General features: G+C 38.2%; 1 protein-coding gene across 3 annotated transcripts in view; it reads left to right on the top strand.

The window, feature by feature from the left end:
• The window catches only part of GSAP (gamma-secretase activating protein), a 101,117-nt gene that overhangs the window by 24,981 nt on the left and 53,306 nt on the right, over nucleotides 1-22,830 (top strand). For 2 of the 3 annotated variants that reach the window (XM_070787701.1, XM_070787703.1), the window contains 8 exons: nucleotides 301-350; nucleotides 3,513-3,617; nucleotides 3,839-3,898; nucleotides 5,191-5,234; nucleotides 6,359-6,444; nucleotides 16,486-16,563; nucleotides 17,977-18,054; nucleotides 22,684-22,776. In XM_070787701.1, the coding sequence (XP_070643802.1) occupies nucleotides 301-350; nucleotides 3,513-3,617; nucleotides 3,839-3,898; nucleotides 5,191-5,234; nucleotides 6,359-6,444; nucleotides 16,486-16,563; nucleotides 17,977-18,054; nucleotides 22,684-22,776 (594 nt within the window). The remainder of the gene's footprint in view (nucleotides 1-300; nucleotides 351-3,512; nucleotides 3,618-3,838; nucleotides 3,899-5,190; nucleotides 5,235-6,358; nucleotides 6,445-16,485; nucleotides 16,564-17,976; nucleotides 18,055-22,683; nucleotides 22,777-22,830) is intronic. The other variant, XM_070787702.1, reaches the window with a different exon arrangement.

Genomic DNA, 22,830 nt, shown 5'->3' on the forward strand with positions numbered 1-22,830 from the left:
GAAACATTTGTTCAGCTAACCCAGGGGAGTAGCAGAGTTAAATGCTTCATGTGTTGTTGGTATTGAGAAGCAGAGTAAATGCTGGACTTGACACAGACTGTAAAGGGAGGGTGGAGAAAGGTGGGTTGTTGTTTTGAACCTTTCTTGTGAGATTGCCGTCTGTGATAGTACTATTTTTCAGCCAATTGTTTAATCTGCTTTGCTTTTATATATTAAAAAAAAGTTCACAACTGTTGGGTGAAAAAAAGTACTCATATTTTTCATGAAGGTTAAGCTGTCTTTGTTTTCTTTTTTTTAAAGATATTGAACAGTTTCATATCCAAGTTGTCCAAGAAGATGGAAATCGAGTGGTAAATATTTGAAATTCCTTTTGCTTCAGAGTTTTTTCCCATAAAGAGTAGCATTTCTAGACTATTAAGGATGTATTAATGTTATGGAAACATTCTACTTTATTTGGTGTCAAGTTATAGATTGGTTGTTATAACATGTGAAATAATATAAGATATATAAAGGAGTTGATTATCTCCTTCATATCTATCTCACCGCCCACCCCCACCCCCCACCCCACCACGATCAGTCTCCTGAGATAACTGATGACAGCCTTGAGTGATGCTTCCATGCTTTGTACCTCGCCCAGGGTTCGATGCACAGATACTGGGATTCAGTTGCTTTTACTAAAATAGATTCATAGTATAGATATTAATTTGCTGCCTTTGCTTTTGCTTAACATATCAGGGGTATCCCTGTAGGTTTCTAAACAGAGATACGATTTCTCTTAATTTGTATACGTGTATACATAAGCATGCATATAATAAATGAGATCATAGCATATATACTGAGGTTCTATATAGTTCAGTTTTCTTTTCTTTTTTGCTTGTTTTCCACAACCCCCTTGACTCTTCACCTCTAACTTTTGTTCACAACCATGTGTATTGTGTATCTTTTCATACTTTTCTCCATACCTCTGTGTCTCACATCCCCACCCTGATACACCCAGAGGTTTGTTTATTATTCACTCTTTCCTTATTGAACTTTGTGGAGTTACTGCCGAGCAACCTAGAGTAGCTTAGTGCATTGTCCTCAGAAATGCAGATGGTCCCTGGCATAGATGTACACAATTTTGTCACCATTCTTCCGTGGATGTATATTCACTTGATTGCCTTTTCCCCCCTTTTATTTGTTTACATTACAAATCGTTTCAAATGTTTTTAACTTTACATGTTTGGTACACATGTTTCTTTGAGTTAAACCCTCAGGGATGGATAAGTGGGTTGATGGTTATATGCATTTAATAAACTTCAACACATTTTGCCAGATTACTTTCCAGAAGACTTGTAACAATTTAGTTTTGCAAGCAAAATATAAAAGTACCCTTTCCCTGTATCCATACCAATAATAGATGTGTTTCCCTTTTTAAAAAATCCAGTTTGATAGGTTTGTTACTGAGCGACTGAACTGAACTGAACTGAACATTATTATTTGAGTTTGTATTTCCTTTAGTATTGTTGAGTTTGAACATTTTCTACACTTATTGGGTATGTGAATTTGTTTTTCTGAAAATTGTTTAGTTATATTCTTGTGTATATTTTTGCTAGGTTGTCTTTTTTCTTGACAGTTTTTGTGATGTTACTGATATTAAAATGATTTCCTTCAATATTTAAATGGTCTACATCAGAATACTCTTTCTCTGATTTTAATTTTAAATTCTGTGAACAAAATTGAAATGAGAAATGGCATTTGTTAATTGTGTATCTATGATCGAAAGCCTCAAATCAAGACGCCTGGCTGGGAAATGACGAGAAAGTGTGTGACTAAAGCTCTGAGCCCCAGATGGATGGGAGGGCAAAGATAAGGCCAGTGGTTGGAAATGGTCAGGCCAGAGAGGAACGACCAAGGTGCGAAATCCCAAAACCATCAGTGAGGATTTGGAGATAGTTAAATAAACAGATTGGAGTCAGGAACTGGGAATGGACAGAGGACTGCTGGTGAGAAGAGGGGTTGGGAGTCGTGAGAGACATTGCTGGGAGAGTGAGGCCAGGAGGCACTTGTCAGAAGCCCAGGAAAGATTCTCCTGGCCAAGATGATACAGCCCCAGCAAACCTTCATCCACGTGTGCCCTTCTGTGAGGCACTGCTAACATCCCTATAACAACCTATAACAACCTATAACCCCTATAACAACCCTAACATCCCTATATAAAAGTGATGGTATTATATTTATCCCAGCATTTTCAGGAAACACAACAATGTGGACTCACACAGGTGAGGTAACTCTGGAGAGGAAAGAACTGCTATATGAACCTTGGTTGCCATCAGATGGAAACAAGATGGGTTTCCCAAAGTTAAGAGTCAGATAAGTACCCTTAGATCTTTTTCCAGCAAATGTGATGGAACCAGGCAAACAGAAATAGAGGTGTATGATTCTGCTTGCCCTGTGCCTCCCTTGAGTTCCAACTTAGCCTCAGGGGAGAAATCCTGTTTGAGATTAGAGAGGGTTTAGGTACAAATATGGACCATTCTGATGGTCCATCAGACCATCAAAAAAAGGTCCATCCCTTTTTTTCCTTATTCTCCTACATCAACTTGTCTTCATTCTTTACTTACCTGTTCCAGTATAGCTTTTGCTTGTTGAGCATTTTGAGGAAAATGAACTCTGAATTCCTTGTGTTACATTTAGCATTTCTTTCAATTTACCCTTGCATACCTTATTTCCTTTCCCTTTAGTTGACAAGTATTTCTTGAGTACTACTACGTACTAGAAACAGTCAAGTCACTGAAAATATAAAGGTGCTGTAGAAGAGTGCATAATCATTGGAGTAGACTTATAGCATTAATTAAAGTATAAATGTGATAGAAGCATGCCAAAGTGACAGAAATACAGAGATGGGGAGCTTTGCCTTCATATTAGGAGGTGAAATTGGGCTTTGTACAGGAGGCAGTGCTTCAGCTGGATCTTAAAGGATGAATAAGTATTGCTGAGAAATGGGCAGTATCATCATACTCATTGTAGAAGGTGGACAGGTAAGAACTATGACCAAAGCCACATGAAGTGTTTATGGCAGATCTAGGATTGTTGCCCAGTACTCCCCTCTCCTAGGCTTGAGTATTCCCTTGTCCTCACAGTCGACCTTTGGTAGTAAAGCCCTCTAGACTGCAGATACTTGAGTGTGTTATGTCCAAAACAGGAAACTTTGAATCTTCTATTTGCCTACCTGTTGATTTGTGATAGGTGTGGCCTTGGCTTCAACAGCCCCAGCCTATCTGTCTAACTAAGAACAAGAATAAAATAGTTTATTGCAGAGTGTTGTGAAGAGCAAGTAATGAAATGATACCTTAAATCTTTTTTTGGAAAGAGTTTCCATGTGTATGTGTTGGAGGTAGGTGGCAACTAAAAATTAACTGTGGAAATATTTACATGTACTATAAAGATAGAATATTCAAAATAACTATGAAACCCAGATATGTTCTCCTTTAAAATAGTTATTTATTTCTAAAATCTCTTTGCCTCCTTAGGTAATTAAAAATTCTGGCCATCTCCCAAGAGAGAGAATAGCCGAAGATTTTGTTTGGGCTCAGTGGGATATGTCAGAGCAGAGATTATACTATATTGATCTGAAGGTAAAAACTAGTCCACTGGCTCTCTTTTTTATGGGAGTGTTTTAATTTTGAAATTATCATTATTGTAATTTATTAGTTATTTCATTTTCATTGATGAGAGCAGTCAAAGTTTATTACAAATAATGAAGATTTTCATTACTGTTTGCTTTTTTGTTGCTTCCTTTTCTCTCTCTCTAGTGTTTTTTTTCCCCCTTTGTTACTTACTTTGTTTTCTCTTTTAGAAATCAAGGAGTGTCTTAAAATGCATCCAGTTTTATGCTGAAGAGCACTTTAACTTAATGGTACGTCCGGAAAATGACTGGGCTATATGGTGAAATTTTATACCCATTTTGTGATTTGTGTGAAAGTCGCTCAGTCACACCCGACTCTATGACCCTGTGGACTACACAGTCCATGGCATTCTCCAGGCCAGAATATTGGAGTGGGTAGCCTTTCCCTGGAAGATCTCCAGGGGATCTTCCCAACCCAGGGATCGAACCCAGGTCTCCCGCATTGCAGGTGGATTCTTTATCAGCTGAGTCACAAGGGAAACCCTTATACTAACCATTACTCCTTTTTAATGAAAGTTATCATAAAGAGCATTTTAGCATTCTCGATCATGTATTAATAGCTTGTATGAGCAAGTAATATAGTTTCTGTCAGCTCAAAGCTTCAGCCTTATAGTAGATGCAGTTAATATAGGTGATTAGAAGAGCACACACAGGGAATTTCTGCTAACTGAATGCTTCACAATAAAGAAACGAGTGAGGGTTTGTAGGAGGTAGTATTTATTAGAAGGTAGTATATGGCAACCCACTCCAGTATTCTTGCCTGGAGAATCCCAGGGACGGGGGAGCCTGGTGGGCTGCTGTCTATGGGGTCGTCGGACACGACTGAAGTGACTTAGCAGCAGCAGCAGCAGTATGTGGTAGGTGTGGTCAGTAGTACGTGATTACACGTCATTTGACCCAAAAGGATGTGTGAGGATGGTGGATTGAGTCTAAAGTCGATGGGAGGATATGGTTTAATTAGTAAAAATCTAGAATCACTCCTGGAAAAGTATTTGGAGTATAGTGAGAAGTATCATTGTAGTGAGGAGTCATAAGTATCTTTATCTGTGATGGACAGAACATTATTCTTCCTGGCTAGGATTAATATTGCTATCTAATGCAGATTGACATCATACCATTATAAGAATTTAATTTACTCCTCCTGCCCGCCCCCTTTTTTGGACTCACACTCATTCTTTTTCTAAAGATACCATTTCCTACACAGTCATCTGTGTCCTATAAAAGCCTACTCCTTCCAATTGACTTATTACACAACCCATCTACAGTAGTCAAATCTGAAGCAAAATCTTGATGTATATTTATGATTGGTAAATATACATCAAGTTTGTGATTTATGTAGACTCCAGAATATTCCCAGTGGACTTTCTCTATGTAGATTTGTGAAATAACCTCTAAAGATAATGCTCGTTAAAGGAGCTCTTCATCATTATGTAAGCACAGTGTCGTCAGGTTTGCTCTGGTTTCCAGAACTATCACTTAACTAATGTCATCTTTTGCTTTGTTATCACCTGATTTTTTGACAGTTTGAAGCACCCTTGGATATATCATTAAGTGACTCAGGATTCAAGTAGGTTACTCCTAAATTATTATTATTTTTTATAGACACTTCTGGACAGAATGATTATATTTAAACATAATCTGTGATATACTGCTAAAAGGATAATTTGATGTTCTGTTTATGTGAGGGAGTGTTTGTCATCTTTTCTGTTTCTGTTTCTATAGGGAATATAAGCAATGTTATCAAGTATGAACACAGGGTTTTTCCATGTAAAGGCAATCATATTGATTTTCTTAGCCATTTATTTCTACAGGGCATCTTCATTTTTTTTTGATATGTGGAAGTGCTCTGTAATTCAATAAAAAGATTCAGAGTCAGAGTCAGAGAGCTCTATGTTTAGAATGAAGCATCAGAACCCTTTTCTTGTTGCCATGAAAGAGGATGTCTCAGGTCAATCCACTTATAGCTCAGCTGAGTCTATTGCTTTTTTTTTCCCCCCAGACTATTTTACATTTAGTAAAAACAGGAGATACTTTTGAAAAAATAGACTTAAAGCCATAAGTGCACAGAAGAAATGAAAGTCTTCCTGAATTAATGATAATTGCAAAATGCTACATTTCACTAGCTTTATCATATATGAATATTCAGTTCTGTTTATTTTGAAATGTAGCATCAACATTATTTTAAAATTAGAAAAAAGTTGAAATATTGTGTATCCTTTTCCCTATTGCCATTTATGTACCATGTATTTTAAAAAATTACTGTTTTTTAAAAAATAATTCTATTTATTTATTTTTTGGCTGTGTTGGGTCTTCATTGCTGTGTGGGCTTTCCTCTAGTTGTGGCAAGCGGGGACTACCCTCTAGTAGCTTCTCATTATGGTGGCTTCTCTTGTGGAGCATGGACTCTGGGGCATGAAGGCTTCAGTGGTTGTGGCACGAGGGCTCAGGAGTCGGGGTTCCTGGGCTGTAGACCAGAAGCTCAGTATTTGTGGCACATGGGCTTAGTTGCTGTCTGCAGTGTATGGGATCTTCCTGGACTAAGGATTGAAAAATTATTATTTTAATTATTTATTTTAACAAAAAGACATGTTGTCTACTTAAATTTCTCAAGACATGTGGATAAATTATAGTGGTTACTCACATCTTTTATGAGGGAACTTATTTGTAAATTCCTATCCTTTATGTTCTTAGACTTGTCAACTTTGGATATAGTGATCTTCAAGACAAAGAGGAATTATCCGAACACCTGACCTTATGTGTTTTTACCAACCATACAGGTAGAACTGGGTTGTATTTGTCAGTTTACTTAATTTTACTTGAGTTCCATATATTTAGGTGTTGTTCAGCTATATGGATCCTGAACATAAGTGATTATGTGGATATTTACATACCAAATTAACTTCTCCACTGTAATTTTATATATTTGCTGTCTGTATAAAAGAAGCCACAGTCCAGCTATTGTTCTAAAAGTTTTTCTTTGTATTATTTCTCTAGTAGAGGGGATGGGTTCATATTTAATCAAGCTACATTTTCTCACCTGCTTCATTGTAAAGAAATAACATACTTTTTGTGTCTGGCTTACTGATGTTGAAGTTCTAAACCAATGTGATTCGCTACTTTCAGAGCCATGCTATAACCTACTGAGCTGACAATCAAATCTTCACATACAAGTTATGAGGGTACAGTATTCCATCTCTTAAGACCTGTTTATTATAGATAGAAAAAATATGGAAGGGGAAAAATAATGCCTGAAAATGAGAGGAGAGGAGTATGATTACAGTCAATGAATCTCATAAAAAACTGCTCATTAACTTTAATAATCATCTAAGTAATCAACTCTAATAACTAAATCTAATAGCCATATTTAATACTCCAACTTGAGTGGACAGTTACTATTAGAGTTAAGTAGTGCTTGGACTAAAATTACATTCATTTAAAGCCATATTATGTGGTATTCATTGATCTATCACTTATGAGCATTAATAGAAAGTTACTACTTAGTACAGATGTTGGACATTAAGTGCACACAAAATATTTGAATAGAATCATGGTACATTTTATGAATGAGAATTATAGGGAGCCATGAGAGCATATAGTGGAGGTTTAATAGAAGATACTGTTATAGTATGTTCAAATATGTACAAGTATGTTCTGCCTCAGCCAATGCATTCTTAGTCCTGAAAATTGCTTCCTTTTCCACCTCACTTTTTCAAAATGCAGCCCATAGTTTTCTCTCCATTTCGGGTCTCCTTCAAGCCCACAAGTCCCTCTATAAACCAGTCTTGGGGAATTTAGGGCAGGAAATAATATTTCCCTTGATACTTGAAGGATGTATGTGAGCTAAGAACAGGGTGACTAGTTGCAGTAGAGTGAGCAATAGGAAAAGTATTGGTAGAGAGATCTGAAGAGGTAGGCAGGGCCCAGGTCATGGAGGGCCTCGCAGACCATGGGAGGATTTTAGCAAGAGATGAGGGTGGCTTCTCTTATGTTGTTGGAAGAGGGTGCTTGCTATGACCAGTGTGTTCTCTTGGCAAAGCTCCATTAGCCTTTGCCCTGCTTCATTCTGCAAGGCCAAATTTGCCTGTTATTCCAGGTGTATCTTCACTTCCTACTTTTGCATTCCAGTCCCCTATAATGAAAAGGACATTTTTCTTGGGTGTTAGTTCTAGAAGGTCTTGTAGGTCTTCATAGAACCATTTAGCTTCAGCTGCTTCAGCATTACTGGTCAGTGCATAGACTTGGATTACTGTGATATTGAATGGTTTGCCTTGGAAATGGCAGAGATCATTCTGTCGTTTTTGAGATTGCATCCAAGTACTGCATTTCAGACTCTTTTGTTGACTGTGAAGGCAACTCAATTTCTTCTGAGGGATTCTTGCCCACAGTGGTAGATACAATGGTCATCTGAGTTAAATTCACACATTCCAGTCCATTTTAGTTCACTGATTCCTAAAATGTCGATGTTCACACTTGCCATCTCCTGTTTGACCACTTCCAATTTGCCTTGATTCATGGACCTAACATTCCAGGTTCCTATGCAATATGGCTCTTTATAGCTTCGGACTTTACTTACATCACCAGTCACATCCACAACTGTGTGTTGTTTTTGCTTTGGCTCTGTCTCTTCTTTCTGGAGTTATTTCTCCACTGATCTCCAGTGGCATATTGGGCACCTACCGACCTGAGGAGTTCATCTTTCAGTCTCCTATCTTTCTGCCTTTTCATACTGTTCATGGGGTTCTCAAGGCAAGAATATTAAAGTGGTTTACCATTCCCTTCTCCAGTGGACCACGTTTTGTCAGAACTCTCCACCATGACCCCTCCGTCTTGGGTAGCACTTGGGTAGCTCATAGTTTTTTTGACTTAGACAAGGCTGTGGTCCATGTGATCAGATTGGTTAGTTTTCTGTGATTGTGGTTTTCAGTCTGTCTGCCCTCTGATGAAGAAGGATAAGAGGCTTATGTAAGCTTCCTGATGGGAGAGACTGACTGAGGTGGAAACTGGGTCTTGTTTTGATGGGCAGAGCCATACTCAGCAAATCTTTAATCCAATTTTCTGTCAGTGGGTGGGGCTGTGTTCCCTCCCTGTTATTTGGCCTGAGGCCAAACTATGGTGGAGGTAACAAAGATAATGGCGACCTCCTTCAAAAGGTCCCATGCACACACTGCTGCACTCAGTGCCCCCAACCCTGCAGCAGGCCACAGCTGACCCACACCTCTGCCAGAGACTCCTGGATACTCACGGGCAAGTCTGGGTCAGTCTCTTGTGAGTCCATGGAATTCTCCAGGCCAGAATACTGGAGTGGATAGCCTTTCCCTTCTCCAGGGTATCTTCCCAACCCAGGGATCGAACCCAGGTCTCCCGCATTGCAGGCGGATTCTTTACCAACTGAGCCATCAGGAAATCCCAAGAGAAAACACAAGAGAAGACTCTACACATGGACATCACCAGATGGTCAATACCGAAATCAGATTGATTATATTCTTTGCAGCCGAAGTTGGAGAAGCTCTATACAGTCAGCAGAAACAGGACTGGGAGCTGAGTATGACTCAGATCATGAACTCCTTATTGCAAAATTCAGACTTATATTGAAGAAAGTAGCAAAAACCACTAGACCATTCAGGTATGACCTAAATCAAATCCCTATGATTATACAGTGGAAGTGACAAATAGATTCAAGGGATTAGATCTGATAGAGTGCCTGAAGAACTGTGGATGGAGGTTCATGACACTGTACAGGAGGCAGGGATCAAGACCATCCTCAAGAAAAAGAAATGCAAAAAGGCAAAATGGTTCTCTGAGGAGACCTTACAAATAGCTGTGAAAAGAAGAGAAGCAAAAGGCAAAGGAGAAAAGGAAAGATATACCCATTTGAATGCAGAGTTCCAAAGAATAGCAAGGAGAGATAAGAAAGCCTTCCTCAGCGATCAATGCAAAGAAATAGAGGAAAACAACAGAATGGGAAAGACGAGAGATCTCTTCAAGAAAATTAGAGATACCAAGGGAACATTTCATGCAAAGGTGGACACAATAAAGGACAGAAATGGTATGGACCTAACAGAAACAAAAGATATTAAGAAGAAGTGGCAAGAATACACAGAAGAACTGTACAAAAAAGATCTTCACGACCCTGATAATCATGGTGTGATCACTCACCTAGAACCAGACATCCTGGAATGTGAAGTCATGCAGGCCTTAGGAAGCATCACTACAAACAAAGCTAGAGGAGGTGATGAAATTCCAGTTGAGCTATTTCAAATCCTAAAAGATGATGCTGTGAAAGTGCTGCACTCAATATGCCAGCAAATTTGGAAAACTCAGCGGTGGCCACAGGACTAGAAAAGGTCAGTTTTCATTCTAATTCCAAAGAAAGACAATGCCAAAGAATGCTCGAACTATTGTACAGTTGCACTCATCTCACACGAGTAAAGGGTCAAAAAAGGGAGGAGGTTTAGCAATTAGATCTGGATATAAATATACAAAGCTTATGTGGAACATCCAAAGACAAAGGAAAGAGTATGGGGAGAGAAGAGGGAAACCAAGTGAGATGTTTTAGCAGCCAAGAGCCGAGGGGGTTTCATAAACAAGAGTGACTTAGTAGGTGGTGAGAAATGGAGCCCATTGGGTATGGCTGCGTGGAAGTTACTGTGTGTGGTTTGTGCTGGGTGATTGAGGTAAAATCTTGATTGTGCTGGGTGAAATCTCATGTGAGAATTGAAAAATTATAGCAACATGTACATGCATAAGAGAGGCAGCAGCTGGATGGGGAAGTGGAATTGTGGGGGTATTATTTTTTGAGACGGTAGAGACTGCAGTATGTTTGAATGCTTATAGGATATTTAATGGAAAAGAAAAGATGACAATATACAGCAGAGAGAAATAAGTAATAGAGTGAATTTGCTTAGAAGGTGAGATGTAATGAGATCCAGAGCTCATGTGGTGCCCCCAGAGTTGGTTCTTCCCTGCTACTTACTTTAAATTTGTTAGATATAAATAATCATTTTAGGCTTTTATTCTGTAAAGATTTTATTCTGTTTTATTTTATTCCCATAGGAATTTCTCACAAATAGTAGTAGTTTATAAATAGGCTATCTATGACATATCTTAAGAAATGTTAGGTCAATTTTGCAAAAGATGTGAAAGAGCCTGTTTTTCCTTTCTCAGTAATGTCTAGGAGCCTTGCTTTTCACAGTCAGCTTTGAAATAAAAAAAAATAAGCCTGTTTCAAATGAGGTGCTTTCAGATTTAAGATGAAATAAACCAAGAGAAGCACCCTTTTTATTTTCAACTCATAAGTTGTCAGTTCATGTATTTCCCAAATTACTTTTCAAAAACAGCTTTTGGAACTTTGTGATTAAAACAAATACCTAGTTCAGCAAATGGAGAAAGGCGCAAATAGTCTAATCCCTATATGGCTCCCTCTATAATAAGGAGCTTAGTTTTCCACTAGTGTGGAGAACAGAAAACATGGTTCATGAAAGAAATGCCAATAGACTCAGGACCTTTTACAAACTCTACTTATTTCAACTATTACATTCATGCTGATGCTGTAATAACATTTGTTTTTTAGTTGTTCCATATTGGTCATTGAGAGTACTTTGTCCTTTCACTATCACTTCTTACGTTCTTGAAAGCATCTTGGCCCTGAATTTTCCTGCCCTCAGAAATGAAATCTGCTACCTTTCAGAGATTTAAAAGTTAAAATCTTGATGATGAGGCTGATCATAAGAGTTAGTGGTGGGCAAAAGTGCTCTGTTAATGTCAGACCACTGATATATTAGGACTATGAGTTCCTATAGTTTTTTCTAATACATTTTTAACAATAGGAAGGTGAATCAGGGATTTTCTAAAGCATTGAACGAAAGACTGCACACCCTATCTGAGTTGCTCAGTTGTGTCCGATGCTTTGCGAGCCCATGGACTATACCGTCCATGGAATTTTCCAGGCCAGAATACTGGAGTGGGTCAGTCAGTTCAGTCGCTCAGTCGTGTCAGACTCTTTGTGACCCCATGAACCACAGCATGCCAGGCGTCCCTATCCATCACCTGGATAGGGACGCCTGGAGTCCCTATCCAAATGTGCTAGAGTCTACCCAAACCCATGTCCATTGAGTGGGTGATGCCATCCAACCATCTCATCCTCTGTTGTCCCCTTCTCCTCCTGCTCTCAATCTTTCCCAACATCAGGGTCTTTTCAAATGAGTCAGCTCTTCACATCAGGTGGCCAAAGTATTGGAGTTTCAGCTTCAACATCAGTCCTTCCATTGAACACCCAGGACTGATCTCCTTTAGGATGGACTGGTTGGATCTCCTTGCAGTCCAAGGGACTCTCAAGAGTCTTCTCCAACACCACAGTTCAAAAGCATCAATTCTTCGGCACTCAGCTTTCTATATAGTCCAACTCTCACATCCATACATGACTACTGGAAAAACCATAGCCTTGATTAGATGGACCTTTGTTGACAAAGTAATGTCTCTGCTTTTTAATATGCCATCTAGGTTGGTCATAACTTTCCTTCCAAGGAGTAAGCATCTTTTATTTTCATGGCTGCAATCACCATCTGCAGTGATTTTGGAGCCCCCAAAAATAAAGTCAGCTACTGTTTCCCCATCTATTTGCCATGAAGTGATGGGACTGGATGCCATGATCTTAGTTTTCTGAATGTTGAGCTTTAAGCCAACTTTTTCACTCTCCTCTTTCACTTTCATCAAGAGACTCTTTAGTTCTTCACTTTCTGCCATAAGGGTGGTATCATCTGAATATCTGAGGTTATTGATATTTCTCCCAGCAATCTTGATTCCAGCTTGTGGTTCATCCAGCCCAGCATTTCTCATGATGTACTCTGCATATAAGTTAAATAAGCAGGGTGACAATATACAGACTTGATGTACTCCTTTTCCTATTTGGAACCAGTCTGTTGTTCCATGTCCAGTTCTAACTGTTGCTCCTGACCTGCACACAGGTTTCTCAAGAGGCAGGTCAGGTGGTCTGGTATTCCCATCTCTTTCAGAATTGTCCACAGTTTATTGTGATCCACACAGTCAAAGGCTTTGGCATAGTCAATAAAGCAGAAATAGATGTTTTTCTGGAACTCTCTTGCTTTTTTTGTGATCCAGCTGGCAATTTGATCTCTGGTTCCTCTGCCCTTTCTAAAACCAGCTTGAACATCAGGAAGTTCACGGTTCACGTATTGCTGAAGCCTGGCTTGGAGAATTTTGAGCATTACTTTACTAGCATGTGAGATGAGTGCAATTGTGTGGTAGTTTGAGCATTCTTTGGCATTGCCTTTCTTTGGGATTGGAATGAAAACTGACATTTTCCAGTCCTGTGGCCACTGCTGAGTTTTCCAAATTTGCTGGCATATTGAGTGTAGCACTTTCACAGCATCATCTTTTAAGACTTGAAATAGCTCCACTGGAATTCCATCACCTCCACTACCTTTGTTCATAGTGATGCTTTCTAAGGCCCACTTGACTTCACATTCCAGGATGTCTGGCTTTAGGTGAGTGTGAGTGATCACACCATCGTGATTATCTTTGTCATGAAGATCTTTTTTGTACAGTTCTTCTGTGTATTCTTGCCACTTCTTCTTAATATCTTCTGCTTCTGTTAGGTCCATACCATTTCTGTCCTTTATCGAGCCCATCTTTGCATGAAATGTTCCCTTGGTATCTCTAATTTTCTTGAAGAGATCTCTAGTCTTTCCCATTCTGTTGTTTTCCTCTATTTCTTTGCATTGATCGCTGACAGGGATCAAACCCAGGTCTCCTGCATTTTGGACGGATTCTTTACCAGTTGAGACAGCAGGGAAGCCCAGGAATACTGGAGTGGGTAGCCTACCCCTTCTCCAGGGGTCTTCCCAACCCAGGAATCGAACCAGGATCTCCTGCACTGCAGGCTTATTCTTTACCAGCTGAGCTACCAGGGAAGCCCGAATCAGGGACTTTCTAAAGCACTGAAGGAAAGACTGCACTCCCTATCTTGAGAGTCAACCCTGAAGTGGTACTTAGAATGCTCTGTGTGTTCTGAGTCTGTAGTGGCTGTAATTCTTTCTTGTGCACCACCTACTGGGAGGTGGTGAGGGGTGAAAAGTGTAACTTCTCCGTCCTGCACATTTAATGGTAAGAGTTGCCCTTCACAAGTTCCCAGAATTAGGCCTCTGTTTAGCATTTTATAGAGCTTTTTACAATGAGATAATTTCCCTTGGAAAACTTTGTCCATAATAGCTTTCATTGTCCAAATGGTTTCCCCCAGGCTAGCCAACTTTGAGATATTATCTTCATCATTGATGAATATTCATTAAACATCGCTGGATATGCCATTAAGAGCATGCTTTTTTTTTTTTCCCCCAAACTCGGACTTCCCTCAACTCATAAATAGCAGCAAAATTATTCTGGAATAATAATAATAGCAGCTAACCTTTATGACTACATATAACTTTTTTGCCAGAGCTTTATACATATTATCTCATTTAACACTCATATTAGAACCATATGAAGGAGGTGCTATGTTTTCTTTATTTACAGATGAGGAAACTGAGGCTTAGAGATTTCAATTAATATGATTCACACAAATTTAAAAAATACTAATGCCTGAGTATCAGCCCCAGAGATTCTGATTTAGTGGTCTCAAATGGAGCCTAGGTATCTGTGAACTCAGGAAGCTTTAATGTGCTTTCAGAGGTGAGAACCAGTGCTCCAGTGCTCCAGAGTTGTGTTGTCCAGTATGGTAGCCACTAGCCATGTGCAGCTATTTAAGTTGTTAAAATCAAATAAAATTTAAAAGGAGTTTGTCAGTCACAGTAGCTGTCTTTTAAATGCTCAGTAGTCACATGTGGCTCATGGCTACCAGATTTAGAACCAGATTTAGAACATTGACGCTATCAGAGAAAATTCTAGGAGCGGGACAGGTTTGCAGAGCCTGTGCGCAGTCCATTTCCCCTTGCTGTGTCTTTTTTCCCCCTTTGGGACTGAGAAGGGTGACTAAGCTACAACCTGTTTGGAGATACTTGCTATGAAATCTAATATGGCTTTCAGTGTATGTTTTTACGTAAGTTTATTCTACATCTCATGTTAACTTTCTTCAAAACAAGGAAAACAATAACTTCGATTCTCTAAAGAATGGTTTGTAGAGATTTTTTTTCTAGAATGAAGATTATAATCTTCCTTATATTGTTTACATTTCATGCTCGTTCCTCAGGACAGATTCCTGAAAGAACAATTGCTGGGTCAACAGGTGTGAATATATTTCATTCTGTGCAAAACTGTTTTTCAGAGAGGTTGTACTAGTTCACCTTTTCATTACTGTTATTTGAGATTGTTCTTCCATTGGCAGAATTGATTATAATTTTTAAAACTTTGTTAATTTTAAAGGGAAAATGTGGTACCTTATTTTAATTCTTATTTCTTTATTATCAGACAGAGGCTGAAGTTTTAACTGTCTGCTAAAAATGTCTTTGTCCTTGTGATCATAGAACATAAAAGAACAGGATAAACCAATAGGTTTACATTCTATAGTAAACATATAGAATGTTTACTATATGAAAGTATTCAAAGTGGTACATGGGACTTCGGTAACTCTTTTAATTACTATTTTTGTTTATGCTTTAGTATAGCATTATTTTACTCTTAGTGAGTCTGCTGTAGTTTTAAATAAAGGTATTATTGTGTGGTCATTAAGCATAATGGTAATTTAAAATATAACAGAATTGTTACCTTTTTTAATCTGATAAAGTTATTCTTTTTTGTCATTTCATGTTGAAAATATTGCAATAAAATGAATTTCTAACAATATATTGCAATCTTAAAAATCATTAAAAGAGTCAAAACTGATAAATATTATAACAGAATGCTTAAATATGTCCTGAAATAGCCTTCTTAGGGAAAATGGACCTTTTTTCCCTACCATGATTTTTAACAAAGGAACTCTAGTGGAGTATGGTAGAGGAAATGATTCACTGAAGTAGAATAATAATAGAGTTCACATAGCTAGTTAATAGTCGCTCTGGGACTAGAACCAGGTTTGTCAAGTTCCTTTCCACCCTAGAAATCTCCTATTTCAGATGATCACATAAATGCTAGCATTAGAATAGAAGTATCCATCTTAGCATAATGCCGTCATTTGTAAGTCATTGATGAATTTACCCAGATGTACAGGTGGCAGCAGCTGCTGGACGTAATGGACAGTTTTACACATTGAAGCGGGTGGGCAGGCTGAGGTTGTTCTGAAGTGGTGGGCTAAGTGAGGGTGGTCAGGGCTCATCTGGAAAAACCAGTCCATCCCAGGAGCTCTCCTTTGACCTTGGGCCATGGACCTCAGGGACCTAAATACAGGTGGGAACAGGCTCACACACCACTCGCTCTCATTGCCTCAGTTTGCCTTCCATTGTAAATAAATAATAAGACTGGAAACTTTCTGTAAGAAGGAGACATATTTTTGATTAACTGGGGTCCATAGCTATTAGTAATGGCTGGGGAACAAACTTAAAAAGAGCACAGGGGAGGAACTGTATATAAGGAGAATCTCATGAAGCTTTGTAAACTTCTCTAGACTCCCATAATTTCGTATATGGAAGTCTCTCTTCATTTTCCTAGCCTTCAATAGTCTACACAATACATTGCATATAGTGTGTGGTGAGTAATTGTTGAATTGAAATTTCTTAGCAACATGTTAATAGTTAATTTCTAGAATTTGGGAATAATCTATGAGGTAAATTGAGGCAGAACGTCTAAAGGAATGGCAGTAAGGATAAGTAGCTTAGGAAACTTTATTTGTCTGTGATTCTTTTAAGCTTTACTAAATACTTTCTTCCTTCTAGGAAGTTTGTGTGTATGTTACTGCCCGAACTTTGACTCTTGGGAACAAATCACATATTCAGTGTTTTACTTTCATAAAGGTATTTTTCATTTATTCTTTTTTTTAACATAATCCTTTTTTCCAAATAGCAAAGTATATAGATTTTAAAGTTTTATTACCTTATAACAAATTTGATCAGTACATCATATATCTGTGTACCTATATAATACATATTTCCTAAAGAAATTTATGAATGATGAGTGTTGTTAGCTAGTTATTTTTATATTATTTTTAAAATAATATTGTGTAATATATATTTTTTCCTGACCTATATCTTTTTACCAGGCCTATAGACCAATGCAAAGGGATGTATTTGCTGATGGTGTGTTTTTGATTTTTATATTATTACTAATTGAAAGGTACCTATAGATTTAGCTTACAAAGGTACACAAGGTTTTAGTTAAATAAGTTTCTACCATCTTAGACTTTAACAGCTCTTAGACCTAAGATAGATTTATTTCATAACATCTGTGGCCCAAGAAATTGATATATCAATAGTCAGCCTGGAGGACAGGAGTAAAGTGTCCAATCTTTTCTAGTTCTGTAGTTGACATCAGAGTGCCCTTTAATAGTTTTAAAATTGACTTTTAATAGTTTTAGCCTGAACCATGCTAAAGAGTATTTATTCTGCTTGTTTAGTTGCTTAAAATTAGTAGTTATATAATAATACCGTGGGTAGACTTAAAATTATTTAAAATTAGGATTTTCGAAAAAAACTGTGCCAGGTCACACGAGATTTTATTCTGCCTAATGTTACATTCAGAAGTTAGAGATCAAAGTAAAAAATGTTTAATAACTTAATAATGAAGAAAACAGAAGAAAATTCAGAAGACCTATATGCATGCTTTAATAATACAAGTTTGATATTTGTGGAACATTTTAATACCCTTTTCAAATGGTTAATAATTAAAGTCAGTAAATAGAACTTTTCTGAAAGTCGTACTAAGAGCTAATAACCATGATTAAGAGTTAGAAGAATGAAAAGTGAAGCCCAGTACTACCCTGAGTGTACTAGATAAACACCCACTCTGACTCACAGTGGGCTTCCTCAGTGATTCAGAGAAGCCTTCAAGGGCCTTAATGACCACAAGAGTGTGGCAGTGAGCCTTGAGGCATGAGGGCCAAAGAGCCACCTGGTCTGCTCCATCTCTTGGATTCTTAAGTAAAGTTCCTCAGATCCTTCTGTCCCAGCACAACCCACCTTTTAAGCTCTAAGATTATGTGTAAGCCCAGAACAACTATTGGCTTGTGACTCCACTTAGGTGATCTGTCTTCAGTGCTGGCTTCTGGAGAATGAGGGGGGAACCATGAGCTCTAGGACTCTGAAGATACTTGCTTTGTCAGTTTCACAGTTACTCAGTGTGGAGAGTATGATGTGTAGTCACTGCCTTGGGTGGAATTGCAGCTCTTTGTTTCTTAACATCCTTTCTCTGGCTTGGTGTTCTTTCCACAGGGCACAGCAAAACCTTCACTACTACTCTTGGGAGTGTTGACTCACATGTGACAAAGGGCATAACTTTTCTCAACCTTGGTGAGTGAGCAGCATATGTGTCTCTCTGCTCTGACCTTTCCTTGTGGTACATGTTAGGCCTTGTTTTTCCTTTGCACCCCATTTTCTAATGCCTCTTTGGGACTCAGGTTGTGATGACTATGACTGACCTTTTTGAAGCCAGATAGGGGAAGGTTTTCTCTGGATACACCCCCACCACCACCAAAATGAGCTTTTTGAAAGGCGGGATGGTGCAGGGGGAATGTATCTCCCTTCTTAGAACCTAGGATGTCAGTGTTCCTGTGTTTTTAGTAGCAATCCTAAAAGATCATTTGTTAGTATAAAAATGATGATAGTGAATGAGATGTTTCTTAAAAGCCTATGAGAAATAATACATCATGTTGTCCCTTGATTTTAGAGACAAAAACCCGTGAGAAATCATCTGTTCCCTGTTACTAATTGCTAAAAGCTTCTGAGTCCCATAAATCATTTATAGATAGATTAGCTTGAGTGAGTTGTTTTTCACTGAGTAAATATGGTAAAGGGAACTTGAGTATTAAACTTAAATACATTAAGTGAAAAAAAAAAAAAAAAACATATTAAGTGAGTCTATAACGAAGCCAATAAAGAAGGGATTTATTGTGGCTACCAGTGGAAAGCTGCTTTTCCATGACAGGTGGGATGAGTGGGCACAAACCGGTTGGTTAGTACAAGACTAAACAGAACTATTGCTTGCCTGCATATGGGACATGGCACAGTATTTTTAAAAGAAAAACTTCAGGTTTAGAGCAGATGAGTTCTTTAATATTTTCTTTATCCCTGTTTCCCAGTTTGCCTACTATCATGGCAAAAGCTTGTAAAGGAACTGGGCAAAGAAAGAACCAAAATGATAAGAAAGTTTATATTTTTTTGTCTTTTAAATTGAAGTGTAATTAACTCACAATATTATATTAATTTCAGGTGAACAACAGTGATTCATTATTTTATAGATTATACTCCACTTAAAGTTATTACAAAATAATGGCTATGTTTCCTTGTCTGTAAAATATATCTTTGTAGCTTATTTACTTTGTACCTCTTAATCTCCTACCCTTATTTTGCCCTTATTCTCTCTCCTCACTGGTAACCACTAATCTGTTCTCTGTATCTGTAAGTCTGCTTTTGTTTTGTTATAGATAATTGTTTTATTTTTTTAGATTCTTCATATAAGTGACACAGAATATTTCTTACTTCTCTATCTGACTTATTTCACTAAGCATAATACTCTGTAGGTCCATCCACACTGTTGCAAAAAAAATATTTTTATTTTGAATGATACTGTTGGTGAGGGGAGATATCCTATGCTAAGTGGGCCAATATGTGGCAGTTTTTAATATGAGCTCTGAACCTGTGGGAAATTGTTTTTGAGAGGCCTGATTCTACTGCATCCTGTGGTAAGAGAGAGAAATATAAGATTTCCTGGGTCTGAGACTTGATTCTTATCAGCAAAGCTATAGCAGTATCCCATCTCTAGAGTGATGTGGGAAACTTTCTGTTAAAAAAAACTTCCCATTTTGCAAGGTCAAATGTATGCTTCCTTTTTTTTTTTTTTTTTTTTTAACCCCTAGGAATGACTCTTGATAGGGGCAGCCATGATTTAATCTATGATCTTTAGAGTGTGGAGAGTGCAAAAATAGTAAAGCTTATTGTAAAAATAGGCTATCTAACATAACTTGTCTTTCTTTCTTGAAACAGATTTTGTTACATAGGCACAAGTTTGTACCCAAGATTAAAACTATTCTAGAGGTGACTTTTATGACAACAGTATTGCTTTTTGAGTGAGGTCTTTTGCAATTTATTGCATGTAATTTCCCTGAAGTGTCACCCTGTTAGAAGGAGCTTATATTTATTTAAATATTAAAGAATAGAGTTTTGAGGGAAGTTTTTCATGAACCCCAAACCACCTCTATATAAGAGAGATATATTTATACATTAAAAAACTGTCTTTTCTCAATTAACACTATATTCTAAGTGTTTTGCTTAAGTTCTCTTCATCTTTACAGCAGTTTTTCTTGGTGATGTTATCCCTACTTTCAGTTCAGTTCAGTTCAGTTCAGTCGCTCAGTCATGTCCAACTCTTTGCAACCCCATGGACTGCAACACGCCAGGCCTCCCTGTCCATCACCAACTCCCGAAGTTTACTCAAACTCATGTCCATTGAGTCAGTGATGCCATCCAGCCATCTCATCCTCTGTCGTCTCCTTCTCCTCCTGCCCCAAATTCCTCCCAGCATCAGGGTCTTTTCCAATGAGTCAACTCTTCGCATGAGGTGGCCAAAGTATTGGAGTTTCAGCTTCAACATCAGTCCTTCCAAAGAACACCGAGGACTGATCTCCTTTAGAACGGACTGATTGGATCTCCTTGCAGTCCAAGGGACTCTCAAGAGCCTTCTCCAACACCACAGTTCAAAAGCATCAATTCTTTGGTGCTCAGCTTTCTTTATAATCCAACTCTCACATCCATACATGACCACTGGAAAAACCATAGCCTTGACTAGATGGATCTTTGTTGGCAAAGTAATGTCTCTGCTTTTAATATGCTGTCTAGGTTGGTCATAACTTTCCTTCCAAGGAGCAAGTGTCTTTTAATTTCACGGCTGCAGTCACCATCTGCAGTGATTTTGGAGCCCCCCAAAATAAAGTCAGCCACTGTTTCCACTTTTTCTTCATCTATTAGCCATGAAGTAATGGGACTGGATGCCATGATCTTAGTTTTCTGAATGTTGATAGCTCAGTTGGTAAAGAATCCCTACTTTACAGATAATGAAACTGAAACTCAGAAAGTCTGTGTTGTGTACTCAAAACTTCTTTTAGTGTCTCTTATCGGGGGCACTGCTTCCCTTGTGGCTCAGCTGGTAAAGAATCCACCTGCAATGTGGGAGACCTGGGTTCAGCCCCTGTGTTGGGAAGATCCCCTGAAGATCTTATATTAGTTTATTGCTACAATAAGAAATCACCACAATTTTAGCTCTTAAATAAACAACACATTGTCTTGTGGTTCTGGAGGTCAAAATTCTAAAATGAGCAAGTCTTAGGGCATCAAGGTAGGGGCAGAAATGGTTCCTTCTGGAGATTTCAGGGAAGAGTTGACTCTTTGCCTCCTCCAGCATCTAAAGGCTAGCATCTCTTGGCTTGTGATCACATCACTCCAGTCTCTTTCATAATCTTATAGTCTTCTCTTCTGTAGTCAAATCTTCCTCTTCTTCCTTATAAAACCATTTGTGATTACATTAGGTCCAACTGGGTAATGTAGGATACTCCTATCTCAAGATCCTTAATCACATCTTCAAGGTCTCCTTTATCACTTGAGGTGACATATTCATAGGCTCTGGGGATTACCACATCTTTGGGATGGTCAGCCTACCACAGGTACTACTGACACCTTTGGTGAGACAGTAACTTTGTGTGCACACTGAGGGATTTGACATTCTTGGAGCCCACTCATTCATCAAATGGCAGTGTAAATCTCCCCTCTGCCTCAATAATTGTGACAGCTTAGAACACCCTCAATGTATTTCCAAATGCCCCCTTTCCCAGGGACATAGTACTACCTTAGTTAACTGGTTAAGTAAGTGGTAGGATGAGGGGTTAATTTAGGTCACGATGTCTTTCCATTGTGCCCTACCGTATCATGATTTGTGTTTTTCTACTTAAGTGCTGCCATAATGATAACATCACAACCACTTATGCTAAGTACTTTAACATCACTTAATCCACAGTGACTTGAAAGGACAGTCATAAGTCAACTATTTAGAGTTTTACATCCTCAGAATGCCTTTTATGCAAATAATTATCAGCATGTATTTCTTTACTTCTTAGGGAGAAAAACGAGTCTAGCTGGTTCGCTTATATTAATAATCTAAATGCTTCATCTGCATGAAATTCACTCCTACTATATGAATTTTTCTGTTTTTCTAAGATCATAGAAAAATTACTGGCAAGGACTACTTCTATCCTGCCCCCTTCTCCAGAAACCTATTTTGTATACCTTGCCTCAATCCGTATACAAAAATTCTGTTCTTTGTACAAAAATATCTTATGAAGGGACTGTGAAGGTGTGAATTCTAGGCAGCTTGTTATGCAAGGAATCAAATTAGTACATCATGAAGCGTCAGAATGCCTACAGAGATTGTTTTGATGAATATCAGTTTGAAGGTTCTTTAGAGAAAATGCTGCTGCTGACGATAATGGTGACAATGAGCAGTGGGCAAACATAGGAAACTAAATTTTAGAACTTCCCTCACATGTCAGAAATTATGAAGGAAATTCCCATGATAAACTATTTCCAGCCTGTCATATTAAGGAATAATTCATGTTGCTGGATATTTTTTTAATTCTGATTTGTTCTCAGAGTTCATTCAGATTTATATAAAGCCACAATTCATAAACAAAATTACAGATATAAATTAAGATAACCATAGCTAAATATCTGAAGAAAGCTGTAGGTAGAAATAAATGATATCTTGCTAGTAGGATGAAATGTACTGACATCAGACAGCTTTTTGTTACATTGGTCAAAATTTCTGTGTTTTAAGAGGTTCAGAGAAAAATAGGGATACTGTAAAGTTGTTGACTTTAATCTGTACTGTGCAGCACTTGCCACTTGGAGCTGACTTAAATCTCTCTTCCATAGACTATTATGTGGCCGTTTACTTACCTGGTCATTTCTTTCATCTCCTTAACATTCAACATCCAGACCTGATCTGCCACAGTCTGTTTCTGACAGGTATGCCTGTAGTTTTTCCCTTGTGAACGTGGTCTGTTTGGGTTCATTTAAATG

This window comes from Bos indicus, chromosome 4 (genome assembly GCF_029378745.1).
Source record: "Bos indicus isolate NIAB-ARS_2022 breed Sahiwal x Tharparkar chromosome 4, NIAB-ARS_B.indTharparkar_mat_pri_1.0, whole genome shotgun sequence".
NCBI lineage: Eukaryota > Metazoa > Chordata > Mammalia > Artiodactyla > Bovidae > Bos > Bos indicus.